General features: G+C 40.5%; 2 protein-coding genes across 3 annotated transcripts; one reads left to right on the forward strand and one right to left on the reverse strand.

The window, feature by feature from the left end:
* Positions 1 to 2,014: 2,014 nt before the first annotated feature.
* Positions 2,015 to 4,276, reverse strand: rabac1 (Rab acceptor 1 (prenylated)). The gene is made up of 6 exons (XM_078790780.1): positions 4,150 to 4,276; positions 3,487 to 3,620; positions 3,185 to 3,397; positions 3,022 to 3,119; positions 2,712 to 2,813; positions 2,015 to 2,575 (listed from the first exon to the last, which is right to left on the reverse strand). Exons 2-6 carry the CDS (start codon positions 3,594 to 3,596, stop codon positions 2,487 to 2,489), a joined length of 612 nt encoding a protein of 203 aa, XP_078646906.1. The 5' UTR covers positions 3,597 to 3,620; positions 4,150 to 4,276; the 3' UTR covers positions 2,015 to 2,486.
* Positions 4,277 to 4,465: 189 nt separating this feature from the next.
* Positions 4,466 to 18,116, forward strand: dedd1 (death effector domain-containing 1). 2 transcript variants are annotated; one of them, XM_058054154.2, is made up of 6 exons: positions 4,654 to 4,868; positions 4,965 to 5,073; positions 5,498 to 6,001; positions 6,616 to 6,744; positions 6,953 to 7,087; positions 16,761 to 18,116. In XM_058054154.2, exons 3-6 carry the CDS (start codon positions 5,539 to 5,541, stop codon positions 17,156 to 17,158), a joined length of 1,125 nt encoding a protein of 374 aa, XP_057910137.2. In that variant the 5' UTR covers positions 4,654 to 4,868; positions 4,965 to 5,073; positions 5,498 to 5,538; the 3' UTR covers positions 17,159 to 18,116. The 2 variants fall into 2 exon arrangements, with proteins under 2 accessions (XP_057910139.2, XP_057910137.2); XM_058054156.2 differs by lacking the exons at positions 4,654 to 4,868; positions 4,965 to 5,073 and adding an exon at positions 4,466 to 4,611.
* The last annotated feature ends 9,464 nt before the right edge of the window (positions 18,117 to 27,580 follow it).

Below are 27,580 nucleotides of genomic sequence, written 5' to 3' on the forward strand. Positions count from 1 at the left end.
TGACTTTTAAATGAAAAAAACTTTACGGTGACAAACATCACTTGCACATGCACACACATGCACACCCACTTTGTGTCACCCTCCCCAATTGCCTCTGCAGCTGCCTCACTCACTGCAGTGCGACTACACCCACCACCCCCCCTCTGCACCCCCATCGCCCCCACACCTTCAACCACACTCCATTTAATAGAATATCGATCGCTCGCCTTTGCCGCAGTGTATAAGCCAGCTTCTGTGTGTGTGTGTGTGTGTGTGTGTGTGTGACGGGAGGGCTTCAAGGTCATCGCCATGGTAACTTGAGTAAGGGGTCCTCTCGCTGTGCTGTCACCGAGCACAGGTCACAGAGGTCACATGAAGAAGATGGGGGGACCAAAGAGGGGGTTTGGTGCGCGATGCAACATTTGGAGTCAACGCTAACAGATAACGGATCATTTTCCTTTGCAGAAATATGGAAAATTGCAGGTGTTTTATGTTTTATGTTTTGTCAGGGTAGGTGAGCTTGGATGGGATTTTTTTTTAAATAATAAGCGAAGATGATATCAACATTGCAATGTTGAGGTCAAAAGGCATATCTTATCTTAATGGCTTTGGCTTTTGTGGCGCCCCCTGTGGGCTCAGCTGATTCTCAGCTGGTGGGTCGTGAATTCAGTCTGGGTGTCGAATCACAAATTTAATTGGAATAATATAATACTGCTTTTTTTTCTCGTTAATTTTTACTCTGTTTTTTTTTGCATAGTTGAAAATGAAAAACAATAATCCGTTATTTAGAACAAAGACGGCTGCTGCTAGCATAGCGAATTCCATTAAATTGCTAATAAAACTGCTATCCAGCTAACTAATTAGCCTCTCCAATTTACATATTTTAACTTTAGTGGGGGGGCTACACAGCGGTTGAGTGGTTAGTTTGCAGACCTCACAGCTAGGAGACCTCGGTTCGATCACACCCTTGGGTTTTCTGTTTTCGAGTTTTCTCCGGGTACTCCGGTTTCCTCCCACATTCCAAAAACATGCTAGGTTAATTGGTGACTCCAAATTGTCCATAGGTATGAATGTGAGTGTGAATGGTTGTTTGTCTATATGTGCCCTGTGATTGGCTGGCAACCAGTCCAGGGTGTACCCCGCCTCTCGCCTGAAGACAGCTGGGATAGGCTCCAGCACCCCGTGACCCTCGTGAGGATAAGCGTAGAAAATGAACTGAGTGGGGAAGGACAAAAAAGTCAAAAGCTTACCACTTCCACACAGAATGAGGGGACCTTGTTTTCAGCCATAGCATTTCAGCTCACCTCAGCTCTGCTGGAACTGCGTTATAGCGAGGGACAACTACATGTTTTTTTGGTGTATTTTACACCAATATTGATATTTTAATGTATGCATGAAGGTGTCAGGTTCCTCATCAGGTCTTTTACAAAATGCTTTATATGAATCTGAAATCATTGTGTATCATTTCAAATGACATTTAATAACACCACTTAGTGGCGGCACGGCGGTCGAGTGGTTAGCTCGCAGACCTCACAGCTAGGAGACCAGGGTTCAATTCCATCCTCGGCCATTTCTGTGTGGAGTTTGCATGTTCTCCCCGTGCATGCGTGGGTTTTCTCCGGGTACTCCGGTTTCCTCCCACATTCCAAAAACATGCTAGGTTAATTAGCGACTCCAAATTGTCCATAGGTATGAATGTGAGTGTGAATGGTTGTTTGTCTATATGTGCCCTGTGATAATCGTGTGATAATCTGGCGACCAGTCCAGGGTGTACCCCGTCTCTCCCAACAGCTGGGATAGGCTCCAGCACACCCCCGACCCTCGTGAGGAAAAGCGGTAGAAAATGAATGAATGAATGTGGGTCATGACTTAATGACTGTTGGATATATGGATCTCGGTTTGAGACCCCTACTTTTAGGGTAAGGGGCGTGTTTTACAGTAATGGGTTTTGGCATGTTGGGGCGTTTGTGGTATGTATTTTCACATTCAGATCACTAGTATAATCTTTAGAGCAACATCCACAATAAAAAAGCAGTTTGATTGCATGGCCCAACTTTATAACACACAAAAAATGATTTCATCCAATTGGAAAAAGATTAAATGTTGATTACATGACATGCATATATTGGGATTACAGCTTCCAATAAAATAGGCATCAAGCGAAAATGTATAATCTACTGTTATATATGTACTAAATAGACTGACTGTGTGCATTAAGTACATTGTGCATTTTCTGCAGTACCATGCAGAATCAATCTTCCTTTAAAATTGCACTTTTTTTAAGGGTAATTGTTCCTCTTTTAGCAGTTAATCATTTAATCCAAGTATCCCAAACACTGCAGGAAAAAAAGACAGTAGACATATAAAAGTAAAAGTTTGGCATTTGACGAACAATGTGATTGAATGCACCATAAGACCAGTAATCATTTGTAACAGATACTCTATTACTCTAAGTAACCAATGAGAGAATCATTCTAAGAAGTACACTCATGTGCAAATCGTGGTCTTCACACGGGCTCCATGAGGAGCTCCTCCATGTCGGAAGGTTCCATCTCACGGAACGCGGCGTGACTGCCGATCACAAACAAGGTGGCACCTGGAAGAGTGATGGTTCATTTTACTTCATTATTGTTCCACATTGATACAAAGCAATTAATGCTTTATTTTAATATTGTCACATTGTACTTAATGTTGATGTTCAGTACATATGTAGTACATGGGAAAATACTCACCCAGAACCCAAAAAACTGCAGCTCCGGCTCCTGCCAGCCAGAACACAGGTAAGGAGACGGTTCCAGCTAGACTCATCTGGTGTGGGACTGTCAATTCCTTACCTGAAAGAACAATACCACATATTGAGTATACAGTAAATACTGTATATAGCACTGTATATAGCATCTGGCGTTTAGCTTAATTGATAAAATTGATTTATTGACGTCTGTTTCGGTTAGAATCACACCTTCTAAAATGAATTAATGATGCTAATGGAGGTTCCATCGTATATATACACACAAATATCAACTTATTATAAGCTGTACTCACCAAGGATGACCAGTTTAGACTCCAGGGATTTAAGGTGAATGATGTAGAAAGCACCGACGAACACAGCCAACGCAATGAGCAACATAGGTGAGCTGATTCTGAAATGTAAGACAACATATATAAGACGGTGACTCCTTCCTTACAAACACTGCGGCCATCTTACATGCAGTAAAGGATGAGGCCCAGGAAGATGAAAGTGTAGTTGCTGTTGTACGTCTCCACATTTTTCACCACCCGCTGACACAACTCGCCAAAGTTGCGAGGTTTGGAGAACTTGCGCTGGTCCACGAAGCTCGCCCACGGTCGGATGGACAACCGGCGCCTGTCCAGCCACTCTTTGGCCACACTGGCGGAGATGCCTTTGGGGAGGCCCAGTCTGCAGCAAGCAGAGGAAACACAAGGTCTTCTACGCAAGGACTGTGTAACCGCACTTCAGTTTAATGTTAAATAGGATCTATGTCTTACTTGGACAAGATTCCAGCTCCAACAGTTGGACGAGCATCCTCACCGCCGAACAGGTCTCCAGATTTGCTCTCCATGTCGACCTGGCAGTTCTCGCCCTTTGGAGCTGTCATCAACTCGACTAACTTGTTCTACACCTATAATAGACAACAGTGCATAATATTTGTTGGCATATATTTTTAATATATATCATAACTTCTTTTACAATCCCGATTTTTATGTCACAAAGCTATTATTTCACAATATGTTTACTGTTGTAGTTGGATTTTACAGTGATGAGTTTAATGACGCTAGGAAAAGTCACGTTTTAAATGTGCAGTGTTCCTGCAGTGGAAAATATGACTCAATTACAAGCTGGGCAAACGACATGTTTTTGACTCAATTACAAGCTGGGCAAACGACACGTTAAAACACAAAGTTATTTGTATAATACAAAGCTGCGGTCAAACTACAGGCATCAAATTCCGTAGAAACTTTGAGTGAATTCACTTCCATTAAACGCAGACAATAGAAATCAGAGCTAGCTAGCTAGCTCGTTAACATCGATGCTTTTTAGCAGTTTCAAATGGAAACAACACACGGCTACAGCCCCCACCCCAAAAAAAAAACAAAACAAAAAACGTGTCGATTAACGAGTATAGTATTTGTCATGAAAATAACACTCACACTTGAAGTTGTCCAAATTCCTTCAAGAGTGTTGACGGAAGTGATGTGGATATTCGTACCACTTCCGGTTTGGGTATCAACAAAACACCGCCCCCATTTGACTACATTCGTAACTGTTTATTTTTGTTTGTATTAGTGATTATTTTTATTTGGTGTTGGTGTTTGGTGAAAATATAACATATCAAATTCGTTCTTAAAAAGAAACAATATAAACGAGTGTTTATGAGCGAGTATGATGTAAATATTCCGACGACGACAGCATTCAAATAACCGACCTGGGATCGGCTGTATTTTCTTATACTGCATTCGCTTGGGCGAACATGGTGGCAAATACGTATGTCACACCAGAACAGCCAAACGTATACTGAATAGAAGTCGCCGAGCAACAACACGGACTGTGATTGGTCAGTTTCTCCGTTTGTGCTCAGGAACTTCTCTGACTGACCCCACATAAACAGGGCGGTGAGTTGTTTGCTCCATTATCGGGCTAAATTGCGCTTTAAAATGTAAGGACAGCCTTATGGATACACCTTTGTCGGTATTAAAAGGGATACGCATCGATGTTACCGTTTCCTTTTCGATGTGGTTTCTGCGCAACGCGAGCTATCACTGTTTTGTACGAGGCTGCTGTTGTAAGATTGTTTAACTCAAGCTAGCTCGATGTAAACATTATATTAAGTGTGTGGTTGGAATTCGTTCATTTATCGTTTATTCGTTTTGTAAGTATGTTCATTGTTCATTGTTATTTAAAGACACATGCTGCAGTGTTTGTGTGTCCCCACACATGAACGTGACTGCTTACGTAATTTGTCCAGGCTGCTGGGGAAATACACGGAAGGAGGGGGGGTTTATTTACCCCCTCCCGACACACATTGGAAAGGCGAATTTAAGAGACTAACACCTGACACGAACGCAGAATCACAGGTGGGTTTTAATATGGAGTTTGTGTGTTAGCTGTACACAACATTGTTAGCTTGTCATGCTATCTTGTTTACGACGCGCACGAGCTGGCTTGTTAAAACACACGTTTTTAAGATTCATGGTTAAATTATTGAGAGAATTAAACATAGGTCAAGTAATCTAATTATTCCTCAGTTTAGGTAGTTGCTATTCACCAAAATAATCAACTTTTGACTTCTACTGTGCTACGTTGCGAATGAACGCACCGGACACTTCATTCGGTACACCGACTTCACCGTCAAGTTCGTTCATACATTTGGGATGCTAGATGGGATGTTAGAAATGTTAGCTTTTTCCAAGATGCCGTAAAAATATACATTATTTTTTCCCCCACTTAAAACAAGTCCATGTTTTCAAATGCATTTTACCCATTCACTTTTTTTTCCAGGTTATAAGGTCTACAAAGGGGCCTACAGGCTGACCATTACCATGGCTGGCTACACAATGAGGCACTCTCTTTACTGGGAAGAAACAGAGTGCCTCAACTACTATGGGATGCTGTCCCTCCACGAGGTCTTCAACATTGTGGGCTCTCAACTGACAGAGACTGACATTGAGGTGCTCTCTTTCCTCCTCAATGAAACCTGCACCGCAGCACACCCCCTGGACCCCGCGGGTTGGACAGTAAAACCCCATGAGGGCGATCTACCAGACTCGGGCGTCACCCCGAGTCCCATGCTCCTTACAGCTTGGAAGCGGTTACAGTCCCAGGGCTCCCAACACCCAATGGTACAAGCGTCGTACAAGTTCAGAAATGGTCTGGATTTGTTGTTAGAACTCGAGAGGCGAGGATACCTCAGCGATGGAAACATGGAACCACTTCTCCAGCTCCTGAGGGTCCTCACACGACATGACCTGCTGCCTCTAGTGTCCCACAAGAGAAGGAGAACAGGTGAGGAACAGCATATTTCATCAAATAGTGGCCACTGTTATCGGACACCATGCTAATAAGTAACTGGACTGTAATTTAAATACATTTAAAGACCTGTGACTTTTACACCCGAACCAACAAAATGGATTCTGCTTCAAGTGTGTACACAACATACACATATTGAAGCAAATGTTATGTATTTCCTGCCTAAATTCCACAAGAACTGAAATACAAATCAAAGGAATTACGATGCCATGTTAGAATTATAATTGGTCACTAGGGTCAGTATTTGTTTGTTGAGACAAGCACCAGATTTGATTGCCAGAACAACATACATTTATTGCAGGTTGAAATTGGGTTATTTTCTCAGATTATATCAACAGTATTGGGTAATACAAATGTAAAGGTAACAAATGGTGTTATTTCACTTTTTTTTTTAATGCCATAATGAAAATATTCCATTCATACAGAAAACATGGTCGGGTCTAGAAGCAATTAACGTGATAAAGGGATTACTGCACATGTAAAATGAATAGACTCTCTGCAGTTAGGTAAATACTACATGCTTCTCTTTGTCTCTGTGTCTCCATATGTCAGCAGAATCGGAATGACTTTGTTTTTTTTTAACATTTCAGTATCACCAGAACGAACTAAAAGGCGACCAGGAGTACAACACAGAGAGTTGTTGTGCACTTCTGGCTTGAGAAGCTCCTACAGACAAGCAGAAATTCCCCTCCCTTCCTTCACGCAGCAGCTAAGAACCGGTATGTGTACTCTGATGTACTCTTTTGCTGAAGACTGCAATTACCTTGACATAAATCCTCTTGACACACAGCATAGGTATGTGCTGAAAACAAAGAAGAATTGACTTTGAAATTGTACTGTACATTTTCTCTTCCATGTACAGTACATGTATGTCTAAGTATATGTTTTTGCCAACAATCTCCATTAATTTCCTGCTTATCCTGTCAGGGGTCAACCCTCTAGTGTCCGGGCGAAGGAAAAGGAGAAAGAAGAGGGGCAATGGCTGGAGTCGCAGACCCAAGAAAACCAACAAGCAGGTCCATCCCTTGCCTCCACCAGCACCGCCTCAGAAAGCATCATGCAGTAAGTACAGAATGTTTTTGTCCTTTCTCCTAAATAGTAACATCTTCCTCCACCCTTCTAAAGCCATCCCACATTTTCTTTAAACAAATTATTGCCATGCTTTTTGTTTGCTCACATGTTGCGTTCTTTGCTGCATTTTCTGTATTCAGGCTGTCTTGCTCAGCCATGATGGTCAAAAACCTTTTAACTTCTCACATGCATTTTAGCCTACTTTATAATGGGAACGTTATTTGTCTACGGTGTGTTGCAGGTTAGATGTATATGTATAGTACAATGGAACTCGTTCGTCGTCACACATTGGATCACCTGACTCGCATTGACATAACCAATAATAGCTCTTGCTTGCAAATTTGGTTATGATTTGGGTTCTTTTTGTGATGATCCAAAGCTCACATCTATAGGTGCAGTTGGGAGCATATATTGACCAGTAAATTGAGAACTTTGTCTTCCGGCTCAGCTCTCTCTCGCTCCGGTACAAGAGCCGTATTACTGCAGATGCTACACCAATCCGGCTGTTGATCTCGCACGCCAGCCTTTCCGCACTTGTAAATAAGACCCCGAGATATTTGAACTGCTCCACCTACAGCAAGACCTCAGTCAGAATGGATGATGATAAAGGACCTCAAAAGTGGGGCAAACAAGTGAGGCAGATGATATATTTTTCTCACTTTTGGTGCTCATTAACAGGCTCCTGGGACACATAAGGCTACAACATCAATAAATGTCTTTTGCATAATAGAGGACCTTTCTTAAAAGGATATTTACGGCTTTTTGAAGAGGAGGTTTAACACTGGGCCGCTTTTAAATATGCTTTTACTCAACAGTTGTCAGCTGAAGTTGCTTGTCCTGGATTACATTTGCTCTTATTTTAATTCTTCTGGTCTGTGCACTAAAAAGTCATAAATAATAAAAACTATTTAATGCTCATATCAGATATTGCAAGAAGCAGTTATTGGCAGTTATTCACAAAAAAACATTAAGAAGGGATTTAATCATATTTACGAAACTTAATCTTATTATTCAGATGTCCTGCATGTCATTAATCAATCATTTATCCATCAACGAAAGCTAGTCAAATGCCCATCCCTTGGGTCTACCTGCATTCGTCTTAACATGAATGTCATTTTTTCCCCTTCTTGCCCCATGCTTTCTCGCCTGATCCACCACTTTGTCACATTCACCTTTTGCCTCCGTCAAAGGAGCAAAGATCTGCAGCTTCATATGCCTTATCAAAACAAACCGCAAATGGAAAACCTAACAACCACCTTGTTGTTAAATGCGGCTCTGACTTTTCTATGTTTCTGTTGGAAGCTTTCAACCACGCAACCCAGGGGTGCAAATAAAATCCAGTACAGAGATATCTGACAGCCTGTCTCAATGCAAGAGTGGACTCGTGTTGGGGCACACTTCCAATCTTCTGCATGCTCAAGTCTCTTCCACTAACGTGCAGATAGAGGCTTCAGTGTTCTTCAGCTAATCCGTCATTTTTTGTTTATAGACTAATGGAATCAGTCAATGAAAGTGTCAGGTGGGAGGATGCAAGGAGGACAGGTGAGGAAGGCGGAGGCCGAACTATGCTACAGCATAGTCACTACACCGGCCCTTTTGACAGTGGCTTGATCCTATTTTCTCATCTAATATATTGTTGTAATTCTCTACCAAAACGCTTGAGGCAGTGTTTTCCTGGGAGTGAGCAGCCACAATAGTAGTAATGGTACAGTGGCGACAGAACTGTAATCCAGATTGTTGTTGGAGCTGGAACTTATCGATGTGGAGCATCAGTCACTTGGTCTGAGAACATGCATAGTCATATCGTATTCATATCACTGCTCATATTTGCATTAATAATAAATCACCACTATTTTGAGGTTGACTGAAGCCTATTATTAGTAACAAATATCCATATTTAAGCCAATTTTCCACATTGAATACAGTTCAATAAACCCAAAATGAATGATTTTTCAAGCATAAAAATGACAAAATGGACTAAAATGTAAATTGAAAGACGTGTGCTATGTCGTACTATACACAGGTCACTCGGTGCCAGTAATGTTGCATTATGTTACACTGATGAGACAATAGCCACTGTAGGAAATACTGTCAACCCGAAGTGAAAAGAGCGAACTCGCCAAATGTTAACATGTCTCTATTATGTTATTTCCTATTTTTATATTGACTGTATTGGGTAATACAAGTTTTAAGGTGACAATAGGGGTGTTATTTCATGTGTAGAGGGCTCTAATAATGTTAAAACTCATATTTACAACATTGTAAACAGGTCTTTGATGCTCTAACTACACAAATATTAAGGGATCCTACTGTGCAGAAATTCACTCATGGTCGGGTCTGGTACTGATTAATCGTGATTACTGTATTTCTTCTCTGAGAATTTGGCAGACTTTTGGTGTTTTTCTGAAATTATGTACTAAAAGAAAGCGGACCAATCTCAGTCCTGTGCTCTGCAACGCCGTTGACAAAAGGCCAGCATTTTTCAGAGAGAGAGAGATGAAAGTACAGTAGGAAAAATACAACCAAATAATACTAGCAAACCATACCAAACCGTCCACGTACTGTTGTGGTTATAAATGTCCAAGGATGGGATTTTAACACACAGTTGATAAAAGCTTCCAACCAAAACATCTTTGAAGTCCTTCCTTCTACTTTAATTGCACGAGTCAAACAGTTGAGCATTTAGTATCAGGGATGATCCGATCAATGGGCCACCTATCAATATCGGACGATTTCCGTGAAAAATGTGACCTGTATATGGCGATGAATGCTTTTCAGTACCGATCACAAAAGCCACTCACTTCTGCCTCATACGAGTGCAGCCTGTTGCGAGCATCGGAGCATCCCTGATTTGTATGTGATCAACATCTTTTGCTAACACTGCTTTAACCTCACAAACCTGGAACTGTTATGTCAAGTTTGCTTTGTTATTCATTCACAAACTCAAGAAATTAAACTGGGTTTCTCCTCGGTTTTGGTCCCACATCCATTTATTTAGAAATCTTTTTCGACTTGAGTGCTGTTCCTGTGACTATGAACATGTTGTTTTGATTCCACTCAGGTTGGCTCAGGATTGAGGCTCTTTAGTGCTCAGGCACAAAGGATCACAGATTCACAGGGATTGCAGACTGAAGAACAAAACAAAACAAAAAGTGCCATCTCTGTCCACGCATATACGGCAGTGTGTGCACGATCAACTCAGTCATGCACCCTCTCTCTTGCTCTGTCAGTCTGGGCCCACGCCCAAAGGTGGGGAAAAAAGGCTTTTGCTCGCTCTTGCTAACGCACAGGTGGAGCTGCCATGATGCTTTGTACTGGATTCTTGTCTATCATCATATAGCTGCCTATATATGCCCTGGGTTCGATTCGTTTTCATGTAATCCCCGGGCATGTGTGGGTTTTCTCCGGGTACTCTGGTTTCCTCCCACATTCCAAAAACATGCCAGGTTAATTGGCAACTCCAAATTGTCCATATGTATCAATAGCCACGTTTACATGGACCAAATATTCCAATTCCATTCGGGTTATTTGCTCAAACGGAAAGAATGTAACCTTTGTATACACCTCACTCCGAAAGAAAAGTGGCAATCCGAATGAATATATAATGGGATTCACAGGGGTGGAATATTCCTTTCCCCAATCCGATTGAGGTATCTTGTACCCGCTCAATTGGAAAGTTGTCAGACTGCGTTCTTCTTCGTGGTGTTTTTCTTCTTCTGTTGTCTGTTGCACTACCACCATCTGTGGAACAGAATCTAAACCCTTTTTTACGCCATTCACAAGTCCAGTTTTATTAAAAAAGAAAATACATATCTATATAAAACATGTGCCGGGCTTAATTATAAAATATTAGCAAGATTGAACTTTATCTTTTCCTGTTCCCGGGTGCGTTCTTTCAGCAAATGCTGAGATATGACATAACACTCAGCTCGAGACGTTCTTCAGTTTAAAAAAATGGAGGCAAGCAATCGGCACTGGACTGCTGCGGAAAGTTTGTTTTTGATCCAAACTAAATTTCAAGAGTGGACAAATGAAAAACTGGCAATACGGAGTTAATCCAACAAGTGAAAGAAAAACTCGAGGAAGTCGGTATCACGTGATGTTGGTGTTTACGTTTGACTGCGCATGCCCCATTGACTATTCTGTTAGATTATAGCGACGCATGTAGACGCACGATTGGAATATTCCTTTCCATGTATACCATTGCTTTCGGAAAGGTAATTCGGAAAGATTCCATTCGGAAAGAGAAAAACTCCTCATGTAAACGTGGCTAATGTAAGCGTGAGTGATTGTCTATATGTGCCCTGTGATTGGCTGGCGACCAGTCCAGGGTGTGCCCCGCCTCTCAATTGCTTGCATCTTTTTGCTATTTGAGGGAGATCAGAGAATGCAACCCAAATCAATATTCCTTTAAATGGGGATATCCCGATAGGCGTATACGTAACCCAGGGGTAATATTTGGGTTTTTTACACCGGAATATGAGAATATTCAAGTTTTTCAAAAGGGTTATTGGTGTTTACATGGCGGTGTGAAACCGGATTATTGCTAATTATTGCATCTTTTTACTATTTGTGGCCACCACCGTTAGAGTTTTTAACCAAAGTTAAAAACTGTAGAAAAAATTGGCCTTGAACATGATGTGAATGTCAATCAAACCTGTAAGCTTAACGAGAACACAGTGGCTCATTCAATCAGCCCAAAGCCCACTACCTTAACATTTGTTGTCATGATACATTGTATATACCTTTTTACTTGGCATGTGTCAATTTTGGTTATGCTAAATTGGGTGCTTGCCAACGCCCTGACTAGAATGGACCTTTGCTGATTCATGTTATGGCAGGGGCTTTAAATAACGGGACGGTGAAGGTTAGGGTAAAGCCAATGGTCAAGTGAAGTCGCACTTTAGACGCTACCATGTCACGCAACAATATGAACACAATGTTCAATCTATGCCTTTACAATGATAGTAATGCTCAGTTTTGGATGATTAGTAATGTCGAACGTGACCTTTTATTAAATGCATCTCATTATGTAGAGCATATGTACCTAAGTGTCTTATTGTTCCACAAAACCAACCAACCCAACTGTGCTTGTCTCTCTCTTTTTCCTCTTTCTGTCTTCGCAGTTCTAAACAGACCGACGTGTGTGTATGTGGGTGTGTCAGCAAAAAAAAAACCTATCCTCACACACAATGAGAGGAAGAGCTAAATGCTCAAAAACAACGCAACAAACATACAACCAAAATGTTTACTTTTATTTCTTCCTCCGAAACAAGGATCGATAAGTTGACACACTGTGGGCCAACCAAATGTCTTCTTGTAAATGTGTGCTTCAACTTTGTTTTTGTTATTTCTCCTGGGCGAAACTGGTGTTTTTTTTTTAAAAGAAAATTGGATATCTCTGTGTCCAATGAATCATGAAGCGCTCTGTAAGCCATACAATGTGACCATGTCTAATGTTTCTGTGGCTTCTGCTCACTGTCCATCCCGCTCGTTATAACACGGGATGGCCCAAGTGGAGGCCATCTATAAATATACTCGCTTGCTGGAAGGGCAAATGTTTATTGGAGGCACAGCCCTCACAGCCACAGGTCAAACTTGTCTAATATATTAACCGAATGTTGGGAATTGTCTTTGAGCTGTCTTTCGGCAGTGATGCCTTCCTGTATTTGTCTGGACTTTCCTTTTTTTTTTAAGGAAAGGCCACTGTAATAACCATCTGACTGCTCTAGGATGTCCTAAAGAAAGCTATTGAAGGATACTTTACCATACAAGATGTGTCAGAAAAGTTTCAGGCATCGTGTCAGAACAGATATTTCAAATCCAAACTACATTTTTTCCCATTTAAAATAATGGCAGAGAGCAAGGGCCGGAAACCTTGACCATTAAAAGAACCATTTTGCCTCCTCTTCGAGTAAAGAGAGGTAGTCTGGCACCACAAAACATTACAGAGCTTATAGATTTTAAAAAGTTTTAATCTTTTAAAAATTGTATCTGTTGTAACAGAATTTGGAAGTGGGAAGCAGGAAGTGAAAACGCTACAGAAAGAGGTGCAGAATCTAGAAAGCTTTCTATGCGGGTTATTGTGTGTAGCTGCTCTACAGGAGTCCACATCTCAATTCAAAGACCAGAATAGTGACCAGTATAAGTATAAGACCAGTATAGTGGGTCGCCTTCAACTTAAAGCAAGAGCGGAGTGCGAGCGTTGGCCTACTTTGAAATAATTTGAATACTCAACAACAATGCAGGCCTTTTTGATTTGTGTAAAATTTTAAACCGGAATATAAGCATATTCAGGTTTTTCAAAAGGGGTATGGGTGTGTACATGGCAGTGTGCAACCAGGTTATTGCTAATAGGCTTTGCTCGCCCTTGCTAACGTACAGGTGTAGCTACCATGATGCTTTGTACTGGATTCTTGTCTATCATCATATAGCTGCCTATATACTCCCTGGGTTCGATTCATTTTCATGTTCTCCCCGTGCATGCGTGGGTTTTCTCCAGGTACTCCGGTTTCCTCCCACATTCCAAAAACATGCTCGGTTAATTGGCGACTCCAAATTGTCCATAGGTATGAATGTGTGCGTGAATGATTGTTTATATGTGCCCTGTGATTGGCAGGCGACCAGTCCAGGGTGTGCCCCGCCTCTCGCCCAAAGACAGCTGGGATAGGCTCCAGCATACCCACGACCCTCGTGAGGATAAGCAGCATGGAAAATTGACGTGGATGTGTTTCTTGTTATTTTTGGTTGACCTGATGAAGTGTCGAAATAGACAATTTTATGGGGTCTCAATTACTTGCATCTTTTTGCTATTTGAGGGGGATCTGAGAATGCAACGCAAATCAATATTCCTTTAAATGGGGATATCCCGATCGGCGTATACATGACCCAATATTCAGGTTAGAAAAGGAGTAACCCAGGGGTAATATTTGGGTTTTTTAAACCGGAATATGAGAATATTCAAGTTTTTCAAAAGGGTTATTGGTGTTTACATGGCAGTGTGCAACCAGATTATTTGACTGCATGTCAATGTAGCCATTGGCTGTATGGGCAAAATACTGTATGTCCATCTACAATTGCTAAATCTTTTATTTTAGGGACGTATGTTATGGTTAGCAACCACGGGTGTAGTCCCACATTCAAATGACTTTCATGTCTCACTACACACACTGGTCCCCTCCCCCTTCCTTTTGTTTATCCAATCAGCAGTCAGAATGCAATCTAGACTTTCAGTGACTCTGATATGTCAGACTCCTTTTCATTATAATATTTTTAAAATCACTTAGCTGTGGGTTGCCGACCCCTTCCCTAGTAACTAACGCACTTTCCCAGTCTTCTACGCCTTCATGCACTCATGGAAGGACTTTTGTTTTCTGATCGTTCACAGCTCCATCGTCACGACCGTCTTAATGCCGTCCACATCTTCAAAAACGGGTTCTCTTTGATGGCCTCCTTGAGCTTGGGAAATAGGAGGGGGGAAAAAAGAGAGAGTAGGGAGGTTCCCCCCCAGCACAGCGATGTGCGTTATCATGGGGAAGAGCCGCAAATTGTCCTGCCATAACGCTCATCTCTTCTCGCAAACTTGAACGAAGCAAACACCGCAGGTTCATGGCCGAGACCACAGCGATCTTGGGCTCAGAAAGGTTGGTGACCACTGGTTTTACGTGATCCTTCATGGTCCACATACTGTAGGATAATCATTTATTTCTTGCATTAAATCCTCCTAAATCACTTAATAACTGAGTTAGCCATAGTTGGTCAGATGACTTTAAAAATGGCTTTCTGTGTCTTCACTCATCAAACAATTGAAAGGGCGATGAATACTTGTAATTGTTGGGTTCACTTGATATCGATGCCATTTCATGCAACAACTTCTACCAAGTATTTAGGATGTTAATGTTAATACTTGGTAGAAAATGTCCCTCCTGTTTTGGGTTTTTTTTTTGTTGTTGTTTTTACAGCAGTCTAATTACAGCCCTGGTGAAAACATGCTGCTCTTTTGCAAATGTTAAGCCATGCAAAAATCAATGCCTTAATTCAACATTTGCCTTTGTAATGTTGGCATTTTACACACTTTTGTTCCCTCCCGAGTCTCTCAGCAGCTACTCCCTGCAGCCCCCGGACTAATACAAATGACTTTTGACTTTGAACATGAAACATTCATTAGCACGATGCTCATTAACTAGACATGATGACAATGTTTCTCCTACAACTGAACTGACAGACCATTTGAACCAAATCCATGTTTGCTTTCACCTAACTGATCCTAATGCAAGAAGGAAGGTTGAGATATTATAGGTTTGTGGTTCAAAAATAAGGGTCCAAATACGAGTGATGTTTCCTACTGAAGGGCTTTAAGTGGGCAAGCTACGTTTCTGTTGCAGCAAAAGCCACCAAGCAGCTGGTTTCTACTTTCCACCAGTTCTGGGATAATGACACGGGGATGCTCACGGCGGCGCTCTTGCTCAGTACAGTATGTATCCTCTGATCTTTCTCGCTGTGCTGTTGCATGACCGCCCGCCAATCCTGTTAGCAGCAAAAAAAAAAAGTTCATCTGGTGTTGTTAAAAACAAATCTGAATCCGGGTGTGACTCACACTGCTAAGATTCCACTTGGATTATTTTTTGTCCAGAGCGTCAATGTTGTTAACTTCTTGTTAGGTACTCTTGACTTCTACATGTTACGATCATTCATAAGCACTTTGCTCTATCAAAATGCACTATTTTTTTTTGTTCCTTTTGGCAACTTTTGTGCTGCGCTGAGCAAAAACCCCAAAAAATGATAAACTTTCCAGTCCAGTTAGCCTTCAATGCTCAACTGTGGTCTTGAACACCATTTTATGTTATTGATGGTATGTTATTAATCCATATATCATGCCTCTTTTCCACTGCACGGTACCTACTTGGCTATACTATAGCTGTTGAATATTTTCTGGAGGGAAAAAACAGGTGCTATATCAATAGTAGCATATATAGCTCCTTAGCTCCTTGATTAGTCATTGTAAAGTTAAAGGATTCATGCCTAAAGACGACACAATTAAACACACATGATTTAATGTTAGCTACTTCTGTTAGCTGTTCTTATGTCATCACTATGCGCTATGTTGTTTTCGCATTACCATCAGCTTCTAGGATAAAATTTGAGAGAGAAAAATACATAAACACAGCAGATCTGCCATTGTAAAGTTCAGAATACTGGACTATAAAGAACAAAAACACACAAGTTACATTGTGCTGCACTTTCTTTTTTCATTACCATCAGCCTTGAGAGCAAAAAAGGTAAATACAGCAGGTTGGTCATTATAAAGTTTGGGGATGGAGGACCAAAAACAACAAAAATAAACATATGCTAATGTTAATATATTGCTGCTGTTTTTTTTTGGATAAAATTGAGAAAACAGACAAATACTGGAGACAATTATTTTCCTCCAATGGGGTTTTTTTGGTCAAATTCCGGCATGTTTTCTTTTTGTACATGAAAAACAAATGAGGTACTGTGCAGTGTAAAAGTGCCTAATTTGTGAGATGTTTTTGACTGGCATCCCTGTTTCTCTCCCCTCTTGTTTTGACTTCATTCCACCCCACCCCTTCTCCCAAAATATTTTTTCCACTTTTCTTCCATTTGCTATCCCCTTTCTCCACACCACTTTTTCATCAACTATCAGATGTCCGCCTAAGGGTCCGAGCTGAATATCTGGAGCATGAATCCGCCCTGCGGGACAGCGTCTCTTCCGACAAGCAGCAGCTCCTGGAGCGCCAGTTTGAGTTGTTCAGCCAGGCCGACGCCCTGCTGCGCGCCAGGGATCTGGGATCCATCGTGTGCGACATTAAATTCACCGAACTGGACAACCTGGAGGCTTTCTGGGGGGACTACCTGAGTGGGGCGCTGCTGGAGGCCCTCAAGGGCGTCTTCATCACGGACTCTCTGAGGGTGGCGGCGGGCTCTGAGGGCATCCGCTTGCTCATCAGCGTGGACCAGGACGACTATGAGGAAGGCCGGAGGTTGCTGATGGCCAAGAGGATGCTCTCCTCCAGTACCGGTGGGCACAAAAGCAAACACTGAGGGATATGACTTGGCTTTGACTGTTTATATACTTGTAAATTAAAGCCATATAGGAAGTGGGAGGGAGGTTGATGCAATGCCTTTATCGTTCACTAGATGGCAGCAACTACCATTTGTTGTTTGTTACAGGCCTTTAAACGTTTTTAAGGTCGGATATTACTTGCAAAGAAATTTCCTTTTGAATTCATGCTCAGGTGCTAATAAATGAAAAAAAAACAATCTTAAATGGGAGCAGAACCAACAAGGATACTAGGTGCTTGGACTTTGTAAAAACTCAGGAGGGGGCTCATGTGCTGCTTAAGTTCAAAATATTGTTTGCCATCAATAAGTTAACCAGGATTTATTCAGTGAGGAGTAACTTTTTTTTTTTGCACCTAATGTTGGTGATAGAACTTAACTTTGGAGAACCAGGCCCGTACACTAGCATGCCATCTTGAGATAACCCGTACGGGGAAGATGGCCCAGGTGTGATTGCCGTGGTCAGTGGGCAGCAGCAGTTAGCTGTCAGCAGACCATGGAGGAGCCGTAGTGTTCCATCTACCACAGCCAGGATAATGTAAAGGCCTCGTGGCCCAGCAGGTAGCAGGTAGCGCATAGACAGGACAGTGTGTGTCGGTCAATACAAGTGATGTCCGGGAGATCAAAATCCAAAGTGCTCACATCCTGGCTGCACTCATCCCTGCTAGACTTGTCTAGTCACCCTGCTGGAACTAATGCCTGGACTTCGCTGGGAGAAAACGATCAATAAGGGCCCCCCCTCCCTCACTCTTAAGAACACTTGTATAGAAACCACTAAAGCAGACTGGTCTGAGTTACTGGGGTGGTATGTTGAAAAAAAAAAGTCTACAGGATATCTTTTTTGTTCAGATATTACTTGGTTTATGTTGTGGTCAGCTATATTGGGAAATAAATGTATTATGGATGATTTATTATATTAATAAAGGTGTGGTGACCCATTTATGTTTTTAAGAATTCTTGTTAAATCTTCATGCAAATACCCAAAAACTTACATTAGAACATATGGTAATTAACATAGAAGATGCTAACACAATGACAACGCGTAAAGTTACATTGATGCACTTACAGGGTCTGAAAAAGAATGGGAAGAAAATGTAACCGGACAAAACTTGTATGATTAAGTATCTTGGGTTTTTACCTAAAAAAAAAAAAATTCAAATTATCCATCAATTGTGCGTTAATCATCAACATTTTTTGCTCTTCTGTTATGCATTGTTTTTTTTGTGTGTGTAAAAAGGATCATGAATCTACATTTGCTTATTTATCAACATATTGTGTTACACATTTTTTAAGGAAGTTCAACTAGAGATACAAAATGCAATAATAATAATAATAATAATAATAATGTGAGTGAGACAAAAAAAACTGCCCTGCACTTGTCACGAGTAACAACCTTCATTTGGGCTGAGGATCGTCTTCATCTTTAAAAAAAAAAAAACAAAAAAAAAAAACTTCAAAATCAAAATGGCCCCCCACAACCTTTTGACATCAGTGGTAAAAAATTGGACCCCCATGATCTACAGTGGTATGTGCCTATAGTGTAATTGAATTTCCTGTCCATCTCACATTGCTTGCGTCTCTCCCAGGATGTACGAGGCATAAGTAAAAAAATTGCAAAGTCACATTGGTGAATGACAGCAGTGTATTCAAATAGCATGTGGCGTACCCCAAGTGTCTGGTCTTTGACTACTGTTTATTTTATTGTAGATTTGTTTTGTAGCATATTCATTTTGACTTTACTACCCACACCAGACTTAGAAATAATAGTCAATTTGTGTAGCCTTTTAAACTAAATAGTCCAAAATAAAAATATTGTTTTTATTATTTTTCTCAAGCTGCTGCAACTCCACTGAAGTTCTCTGGCGCCCCCCGAAATGTGTCAGATTATAAGTGTTTTTTTGTTTTATTTTTTACAATGCTAAATGAAAATCTACACTAATTAGTTTTCATATGTAGTTTTAAAAAATAGACTTTCCATGACGGACAACGGTAAAAGGAAGCAAACCTCTGAGGGGGAAAAAAAAAAGCCTGATAGGAACGTTTCTAACCAGTTCACAGTACACTTTCTCACATTTTCCATCCTTTTTTTCTGATATTTGATGGCCAGCCAAAGCGCCCCAAGCCTGCCTTGGGCTAACGCAGACTTTTCAAAGCCTTGCTCTCACCGTTCAGGGGCCTCAATGATGCCCTTCTACAGACCGGCCGCTCTGTCTGAGAAGTCGAGTGCATAACTATCCTGGTCCGACGTAGAGATCCTGTCATGTTACCTTCTTGGAATAACGTCTCCCTTCTGGATGACCCTGCCACTTTTAGCCGGAAAAGGAGGAAACGTCCGTGTCTGTCCTGGCTGCTAAGAACAACATGGGTAAAAAGACCATAAAAGTCAGTTGTGTGCACAAATGTAACTGTCCCTGCATGTTCATGATAACGGCTAGCATTGTTCAGTATACAGTTTTAGTACTTGTGATATTTTAACATGCTTGTATTAACATTTTTTTACACTTGCATGACAGTTAAAAATGTTAAAGTGCGACGGATGACTCCTCCGATGTGTGATGGATAACTCTCCTGCTTATTCTTCAAAAGGTGAGTACGCTAGTTTTGTTTTTTGTGCTACTTAATTTGATTATATAGTGTTTTTTGCACTTGACAGTTACAAAATGTTTATGAATGGATTCTAAACTTAGTACTTTTATTTTAATTTTACTTGATTCGAATATGCAGTCATCCCTCATTTATAGCGGTTAATTGGTTCCAGACTCGACCGCAACAAATTAATTTCAGCGAAAAAGGATCCAATGTTAATAACTGGAATATTTTTGTAATTATAGCATTGAAAACCTGTGTATGACTTTCTGTATTTGTTTTTTTTCCATTATTAGTACCTATGCCTATAGGCCTGTTTACACCACATTGCGCAACTCACACATGGCCGCGAGCTAGCAAGCTAACCACTTAACTTCAAGTGTATTTCTTCTAAACTTAAGAAGCCAAAAAACGTACCACTTCCACACAGAATGGGAGGAGAACCCTTTTTCACTTTATCATTTATCATTCACTTTATCGACTCAAAAAATGAACTAAAATCCAAATACAAAAAATTAGGAAGATCCATTCAAATCGTGAATGTAGTACTCTGCATTGGTCACTAGGTGTCAGTAAGTGAACGATACAAGCACCAGACTTGATAGTCGGAACATGGCAGGTTTAAATGATCTCTCAACAGGCACAATAAATAATAATAATACATACTATAATAATAATAATAAAATAATGCCAAAGGCTATTGTTGTGGCTGTAAGCCAGCAAAAACTCAAATCTGAACCCCCAAAGTCACTACCTGCACCCCCATCAATAAATGAGGTAGTGTTTGTTTCATTTATTTTTTTCTATTTAATGTTTAAATATCACTAAAAACATTAACAATAATTTAAGGATGGGCTCAGTTTGACCCCGGAACAGATGAATTCCATTTTCGCTATTTTTAAAAAGCATTCTAGAGATGTCTAAGCACTGCGTCCGTGTGTGTTGAACACCCGTACAACGTATAGCTATCAAACACAGCCGAGCAATCGTTGAAGAGGGAGACCATTTTCCTGACTTTACCCCCCCCCCCCCAGCAAGAGCCCACCATTTAACCACCGCCCCTCCAGTACACCACCCCTCCCTCACCATGCAGCTGCAGCACAGTCAAGCCATTAGGTGACCATGACGTCTTGCCCATCATCTCCATCCAGGTCAAGGTTTCTGCATGGGGAGGAGGGGGTGGAATCAAAGATCCTTTTGCCATGGTGATGACCAACAAGCATGGTCCAACACTTATAATGAATCACATTGTGTAGGGAATATCCTTGAGTGTATTATGGGAAACATTTCTATTATATACAAGCTTTATTGTGCTAAAACACCCCATAGAAGCATGAAAGGTGTTTACGTCTGCCTGTATAGTGCAAATTGCATTGTGGTCCAACAGCTAATGTAATGTTGTTGTGATACAGAGCAGCGCTCCTTCTCCTCCTCCTCCTCCTTCTTCTTATTCCACTGTCCGCAGGTGTTCTTTCACCTCCTTGATTGCATGGAGACGCCGGCCATCTCATGCCATCTCAGGCCCAAATCACCGCCGCTATTGAAACGTGTCATCTAAAGCTGATAGACACTATAGAAGCTGCAACGTTATTTTATGTATAACCTGCAGCATATTGTACACACCCGTCATGGTGCTCCACACCGGTCTATTGAATTATGGGATGTTGTTGTACAACAGCGTACACTTGTAGTCAAAGATGGCGTATGTGCTTTTTATACTACTTTTTGTGGTGCAAATCCAGATAAAGTTGCAAGTTTTTTCATATACATATTTTATAGGAAGACCACTTATGGCAAAATTCAGTCAATATTTATGATGTGTATAATAACCATAATAATAGGATGGCTTGGCCTTGGTGGAGGTCAGCTGACTCGCCTTTTAATACCTTTGGGGTGGGGTTTTGGGCTTGAGTGTTCCTAATTATGTTTTTCAAATGCTAATGTCTTTAATAGTTCATTCATTCATTCATTTTCTACCGCTTTTTCCTCACGAGGGTCGCGGGGGTGCTGGAGCCTATCCCAGCTGTCATCGGGCAAGAGGAGAGGCGGGGTACACCCTGGACTGGTCGCCAGCCAATCACAGGGCACATATAGACAAACAACCATTCACACTCACATTCATACCTATGGACAATTTGGAGTGGCCAATTAACCTAGCATGTTTTTGGAATGTGGGAGGAAACCGGAGTACCCGGAGAAAACCAACGCATGCACGGGAAGAACATGCAAACTCCACACAGAGATAGCCGAGGGTGGAATTGAACCCTGGTCTTCTAGCTGTGAGGTCTGCGCGCTAACCACTCAACCTTTAATAGGTCATTTAATTTTTATTAATTGTTAAATATTTGTAGTTTAAATGCATTTTGCTTTATTGTATGCAAAATTTCTACTGCAATGTGGTATCCAGTGGTGTATTTTTGGAGGGGGTGGGACAGTTTTTCAACCCCCAAAGAAAATGGAAACAATTAGTAAAAAAAATAAATAATAAGAATAAAAAATAATAAATGTATAAATATGATGAATTGAACTTACAATAAAATAAAAAATAAAAATGCATAAAATAAAATGCATTACAGTAAAATGTAAAAAATAAAAATTATAAAAAAATTAAAATTAAATGTAATTGAAATGTAATTTCATACAACAAAGTTTGCAAAATGTTCAAGGATGCAAAACTAAAACATATTGCAGACTTTCTTGTAACTTTACATTTAATAAACTGCCTTCAGTGCATTCCTTCTTGTGTTTAACTACTGTATACCTACAGGGGGCGACGTTGAGCCCACACTCTACCTTAATTGGTTGATTGCGGAAGCATTCTCTATTCAAAACCGGAAGGAAGTCGCACAACGTCGCAAACTTCCTGGTGTTGAAGGTAAACTTGAACTTCTGTATCATGAATGTAAAAACTCGGACCCATCCTACTCTTTCATTCTCTTCCAGGGAAGCTTCTTCCACGGCTGCCGCCTCCTCAGTACCAGCATCACAGCCTCCAGGTCACCATGGTAACCGCTGAGCGAGTGAGACCCACGTTGAGGTTGAGGGATGGTGAAATGAATAGGAAGGAATAGAGGAGGAAGGTGGGTGGTGGGTGGGGGGGCGTGAAAGGACGCCCCCACCCCCTCAATTTATTGCTGAGACCCCTATCCCAGCCAGATCAAGACCCCCCCCACCCCACACACACCCACCCCTCCACCTCTGCTGCCTCCCCATGTACCCCATCATCATCCTCTGCATCCCACTCCGGTCCAGACAAGCTGCCTGCGTGGTTGTGGATGGAGACGTTCGCCGATGGAAGCACTGGTACATTTCGTACATATACACTCAAATAAGTACCCCTAAAAGGGTGTGTGTGGGGCGGGGGGGCTGTTAAGAGTGAATTCCTTCCACGAGACCTTCCTCGTGGGGAGTAAATGTTACTTCATGTATTGATTAGAAAGGAATTAATTCACACATAGGGGGCATCCCCACGCTTGTGGCGACTCCTCTCCTCTCTCTAGCTCTCCCACTCTCACTTGCTCTCTCTCTCTCTCTCTCTCTCTGTGAACGTGAATATCTCTCCACCCCACTCTGCGTGGACGAATAGCATCCCTGGTCTGCTCTGCATGTTGCATTGACGCGGGAATGTTTGATTTTTTTTTGCTGAGGGTGGGGGGTGGGGGGGAAATGTGCATGCATGGATGAGTGTCATATCTGCCACGACGTGACGTGGGTGTGCTCGTGTTGACTGGCATACTCCTCGTGGTCAAGTTGTGCATGAACGGGGTCCACGCTGCGTGATGATGAAGTGGGTGGTCGATAAGTTGCGCGTGTACAGTGCCCACGCGGATTCCACAATAACACGGTGGTGGTTTGTGTGGGGTGGGGTGGGGGTAAATCGATGGACACACTGAGTTAATTATGAGAAAATCAATTAAAAGGAGGAGGGGGGAGATCCGGGCTTTATAAGGCCGAGTAGGGAGAGCTCTCTCCGTGCAGAGAGGCGAGGAGGAGAGCGGTCGGTGGACACCCTCGCGCCCGGGGATGGAGGCTCCTTTGTCGGATACGCTCCTTGCGCTGCGCGTGGTGCTGCTGGATCAAATGCGTTTAGATGGCATCTTTGCCCATTGCACTAAAGGCCCCTTGATTTTTTTTTTTTTTTAGGAGGGAGGTGTGGGCATTGTTATATCTTTTTGAGTGACGTTTGGGGTCACGAGGCGTGGGTTGTGGAGGGGGGGGGGGTGTTGAACGTACAGTTACATCTTGAATGAAGTACTTAAATATGATTATCATGGAGCTTTGCTTTATATCTTTAAATCCCACCTGTTTAGGTGTGTGTGAGTGTGAGTGTGTGTGTGTTGCATCTCTGTATTTTATTTATTTCATTTTTTTAAAAAAGATATTTGACAACATATTTGTTCCAAAAAGTGCAAAAAATAGGAGAAATGAATATAGACTACACACACACACACACACACACATTCGACACGCAATATTACCACACTTCTGTCCTTTAATAAAACATAACAATGTTTCAAATCACAGCAACTTTATTGTACATTTAGTTCCTACAATTTAAAAACGGACTAAATATTGCAAAATAGCCACAATAATGAATATGTTGCTAAGTTAAAATATTATTATGTTTGTAATACATACAGAATAGAGCTGTAGTACTGTATTGGTGTACCTAATGATGTGACCTGTGTGTGTGTGTACCCATAATGCATACCTGATCCAGGCTAAATAAAATAAATATATTTAATATAAAAACAACTATTATAAAAAACAACTATTTATCATATCGTCCATTTTAGTAAACTCATATTTTAGTCTTATTAACAAAAATGCATTGGCTTAGTTTAAAATACGACGTCATAATATTCATTTACAGACATTTTAATTAGGAAAAAAATATCTAATAATTACATTTCACCGAATGAGTGAGTTAACGGAACGGAATTGAGGCTGTATCATATTATTAGAATATGTAACTAGGGTTTTTGCATATTTATTAAACGTATACGTGCGTGTATTCATAAAGAAATCAAATCAATCTTATTTTTTTAAGCACACTTGACTCGAAAATGACAAGTTGTACATTCTGAAGTTGTTATTTTTTATCATGCAAGTATAGTTTTCAGGTTCGAAACTGCACTTCGTGGGCGTTTAAAGCGTCAAAATTTGCTTTTGAAAGCTGCTGTTGATTTTTATTCACTTCTGTATGCAAAATCGTATTTTTTGTTTTTTAGGGGAAATAAAAACGAACTTATTGAGAGGTGCAGTTCATTCCTTGAAGTAACACAATAACTAGCAAACGCGTACATATTCATAAAATATCGTGTTATAAAAAAAATTACGTTTGTTAGATTTGCAGAATAAATATTTAAATGTACTTAATTTCTTGCACTTGTGTAGGTTGCAAAACGTTGTAAAAAATTATTCTATATTACACAGAAGAGGTGTTTGTGTGTGTGTTGCACCTTATCAAGCAGAAACACACACGTATGAAGCCCACATGCTGTGGATTTGATGATATCCCCAAAACTATATTATCCTCCTCTCTCCCATTTTAGTAGCACACTTCCTTCCGCACACTTTCTATACATTCTTCATACATGTATTGTAACACAATATCAAACACTTGAGACCGAAATTAATCCATTTTGCTTCTCTCGACCCCCCCCTCCCCCTACCCCCCACCCCTGCACAATCCCATAATGACCTCAGCGGTCAAAGGCCGCTCGGCCAGTTTCTCAATTAATGCGGAGAGATTGCGGTTGCAAGACGTGTCGTTTTTCCCCCTGTATTGGGTGTCAAGAGGTGACCACGTGACCGGCAGAATACGTTCATGTTGTACTAGTAGTCATAATATTAGGTACACTTGCACTTTGGAATGTATAAGTTGATTCATTTTAAATGGTAATGGTTTTATTTCATTTGAACATGCATCAGATTACAATTGAATGCATCACATAATCAGTTCACAGTTAAAAATAAAAAAATTAAATAAAAAAAACTTTAAACTATATTCGGAAAGCAGGAAGTGAACAAATGTAACAAAGTGAACAAAGGTAGGATTTAATAAGCTTTGCTTCTTCCTACTCTTTTTGGACATGTGGAACTGTGAACTGATTATGTGATGCATTCAATTGTAATCTGATGCATGTTAAATTTGAAATAAAACCATTACCATTACAGTTCCACATGTCCAAAAGGAGTAGGAAGAAGCAAAGCTTATTAAATCCTACCCCTCCATCTGGTACTTTTACAATCAGTAACTGTTACATTTGTTCACTTCCTGCTTTCCTAATATAGTTTTATTTTATTTTTGTCACATACCAAAGTACGCGGTGATATGAGCATCCAATGACATAATGGGTACCATAGTAAGTGTCAATATAGTGATATGTATAGCACATCATGACTGGTTCAAGACTCTTCATCCTTGTATTTAGCAAACATCAACTGCTTGTATTGTTTCTTGAATTGGCTCATCGTTGTGCATTGTTTGAGGGTCTTACTCAATCCATTCCATAGTTTGATTCCACATACTGAAATGCTATGGCTTTTTAACATAGTCCTAGCATATAAGTGTTTCAAATGTAGTTCTTCCCTGAGATCATATTTCTCCTCTCTTGTAGAGAAGTATTGGATGACATTTTTAGCTAATTGGTTATTTTTAGCCTTATGCATTATTTTAGCTGTTTGAAGATGAACTATATCAGCAAGTTTAAGTATTTGTGATTTTAGAAATAAGGAGTTAGTATGTTCTCTGTAGGCGGCATTATGAATTATCCTTACTGCCCTTTTTTGCAGTACATTTAGCGAGTGAAGATTGCTTTTATAGTTATTAGCCCATATTTTGCTTTGTTCAATATTGAAATATTTCTGTTTGTCCTTCTGTTTGTTATATTACACAATAATAAAACATTTAAAACTACTTCATCTTGAAATACATTTCAGATATTAATCATGTTTATAGCTTATAAACAAAACAAAAATGTCGACTTGAGGTTTGATTTTTGCTTCTTCTCTGTTGTTGTATCTGTTGTATGTATAAGACACGTCCATACTGATGTATGGATGCTAATCAATCTTTGATGGTGGCCTTTGCCGCAAATTGGCTGCCACATTTCTGTCATATTATACCATGGCAGCTGAGTCTACAGATGTAGTTTACCACCACCGGTTTGAATAAATAATGGGTTTGTTTCACTTTGGGTACATTGAAAATAATATCATTATTTTTACAACCTTGGGTTATACAAAAACTGTTTCAGATGATCGGCAGTAGGCACATATAGACAAATATTCACATCCACATTCATACTTTGAATAGTTTAAAGTCATGGAAAGTCATGTCCAAAGTAGAGTGGAACCCAGATCACCTGAAATATTATTTTTTTTTAAACTTTAAACTAGTCAATTTTAAAAATGATGCCTGTCTGGAATATACGTACATATATAATATCAATAAGTCATATGTTTATAAGACCAAAACCGAAACAGTGTTTTTAGATGAACCCCATTCCAATCATCAGTAGAGAGACGCACTTATCAGGTTATTGGCAAAATACAATAAATATCAAAATATGTCTAGTCCAATAGAAAAGCCACAATGTAAAGAACCAATGTGTTGGATTTGCCATTTTTAAGGCTAATATAAGCAATAAAGATGAGAGTGAAATGTTCTATAAATAAACCCCCCTGCCATTTTTCCACACCGTGGCTTTAAATGATCCAAAAAGGAAGTGCCCATCAGCATGTGTTCATGTTGATTCCAATGTAATGAATGCGTCGTGTCACATGTAGCGCTTATTGAATAGAGTCAACGGT

Source organism: Doryrhamphus excisus, linkage group LG5, assembly GCF_037039965.1.
Source record: "Doryrhamphus excisus strain RoL-2023G ecotype Guam linkage group LG5, RoL_Dexc_Guam_v1.1, whole genome shotgun sequence".
Lineage (NCBI taxonomy): Eukaryota > Metazoa > Chordata > Actinopteri > Syngnathiformes > Syngnathidae > Doryrhamphus > Doryrhamphus excisus.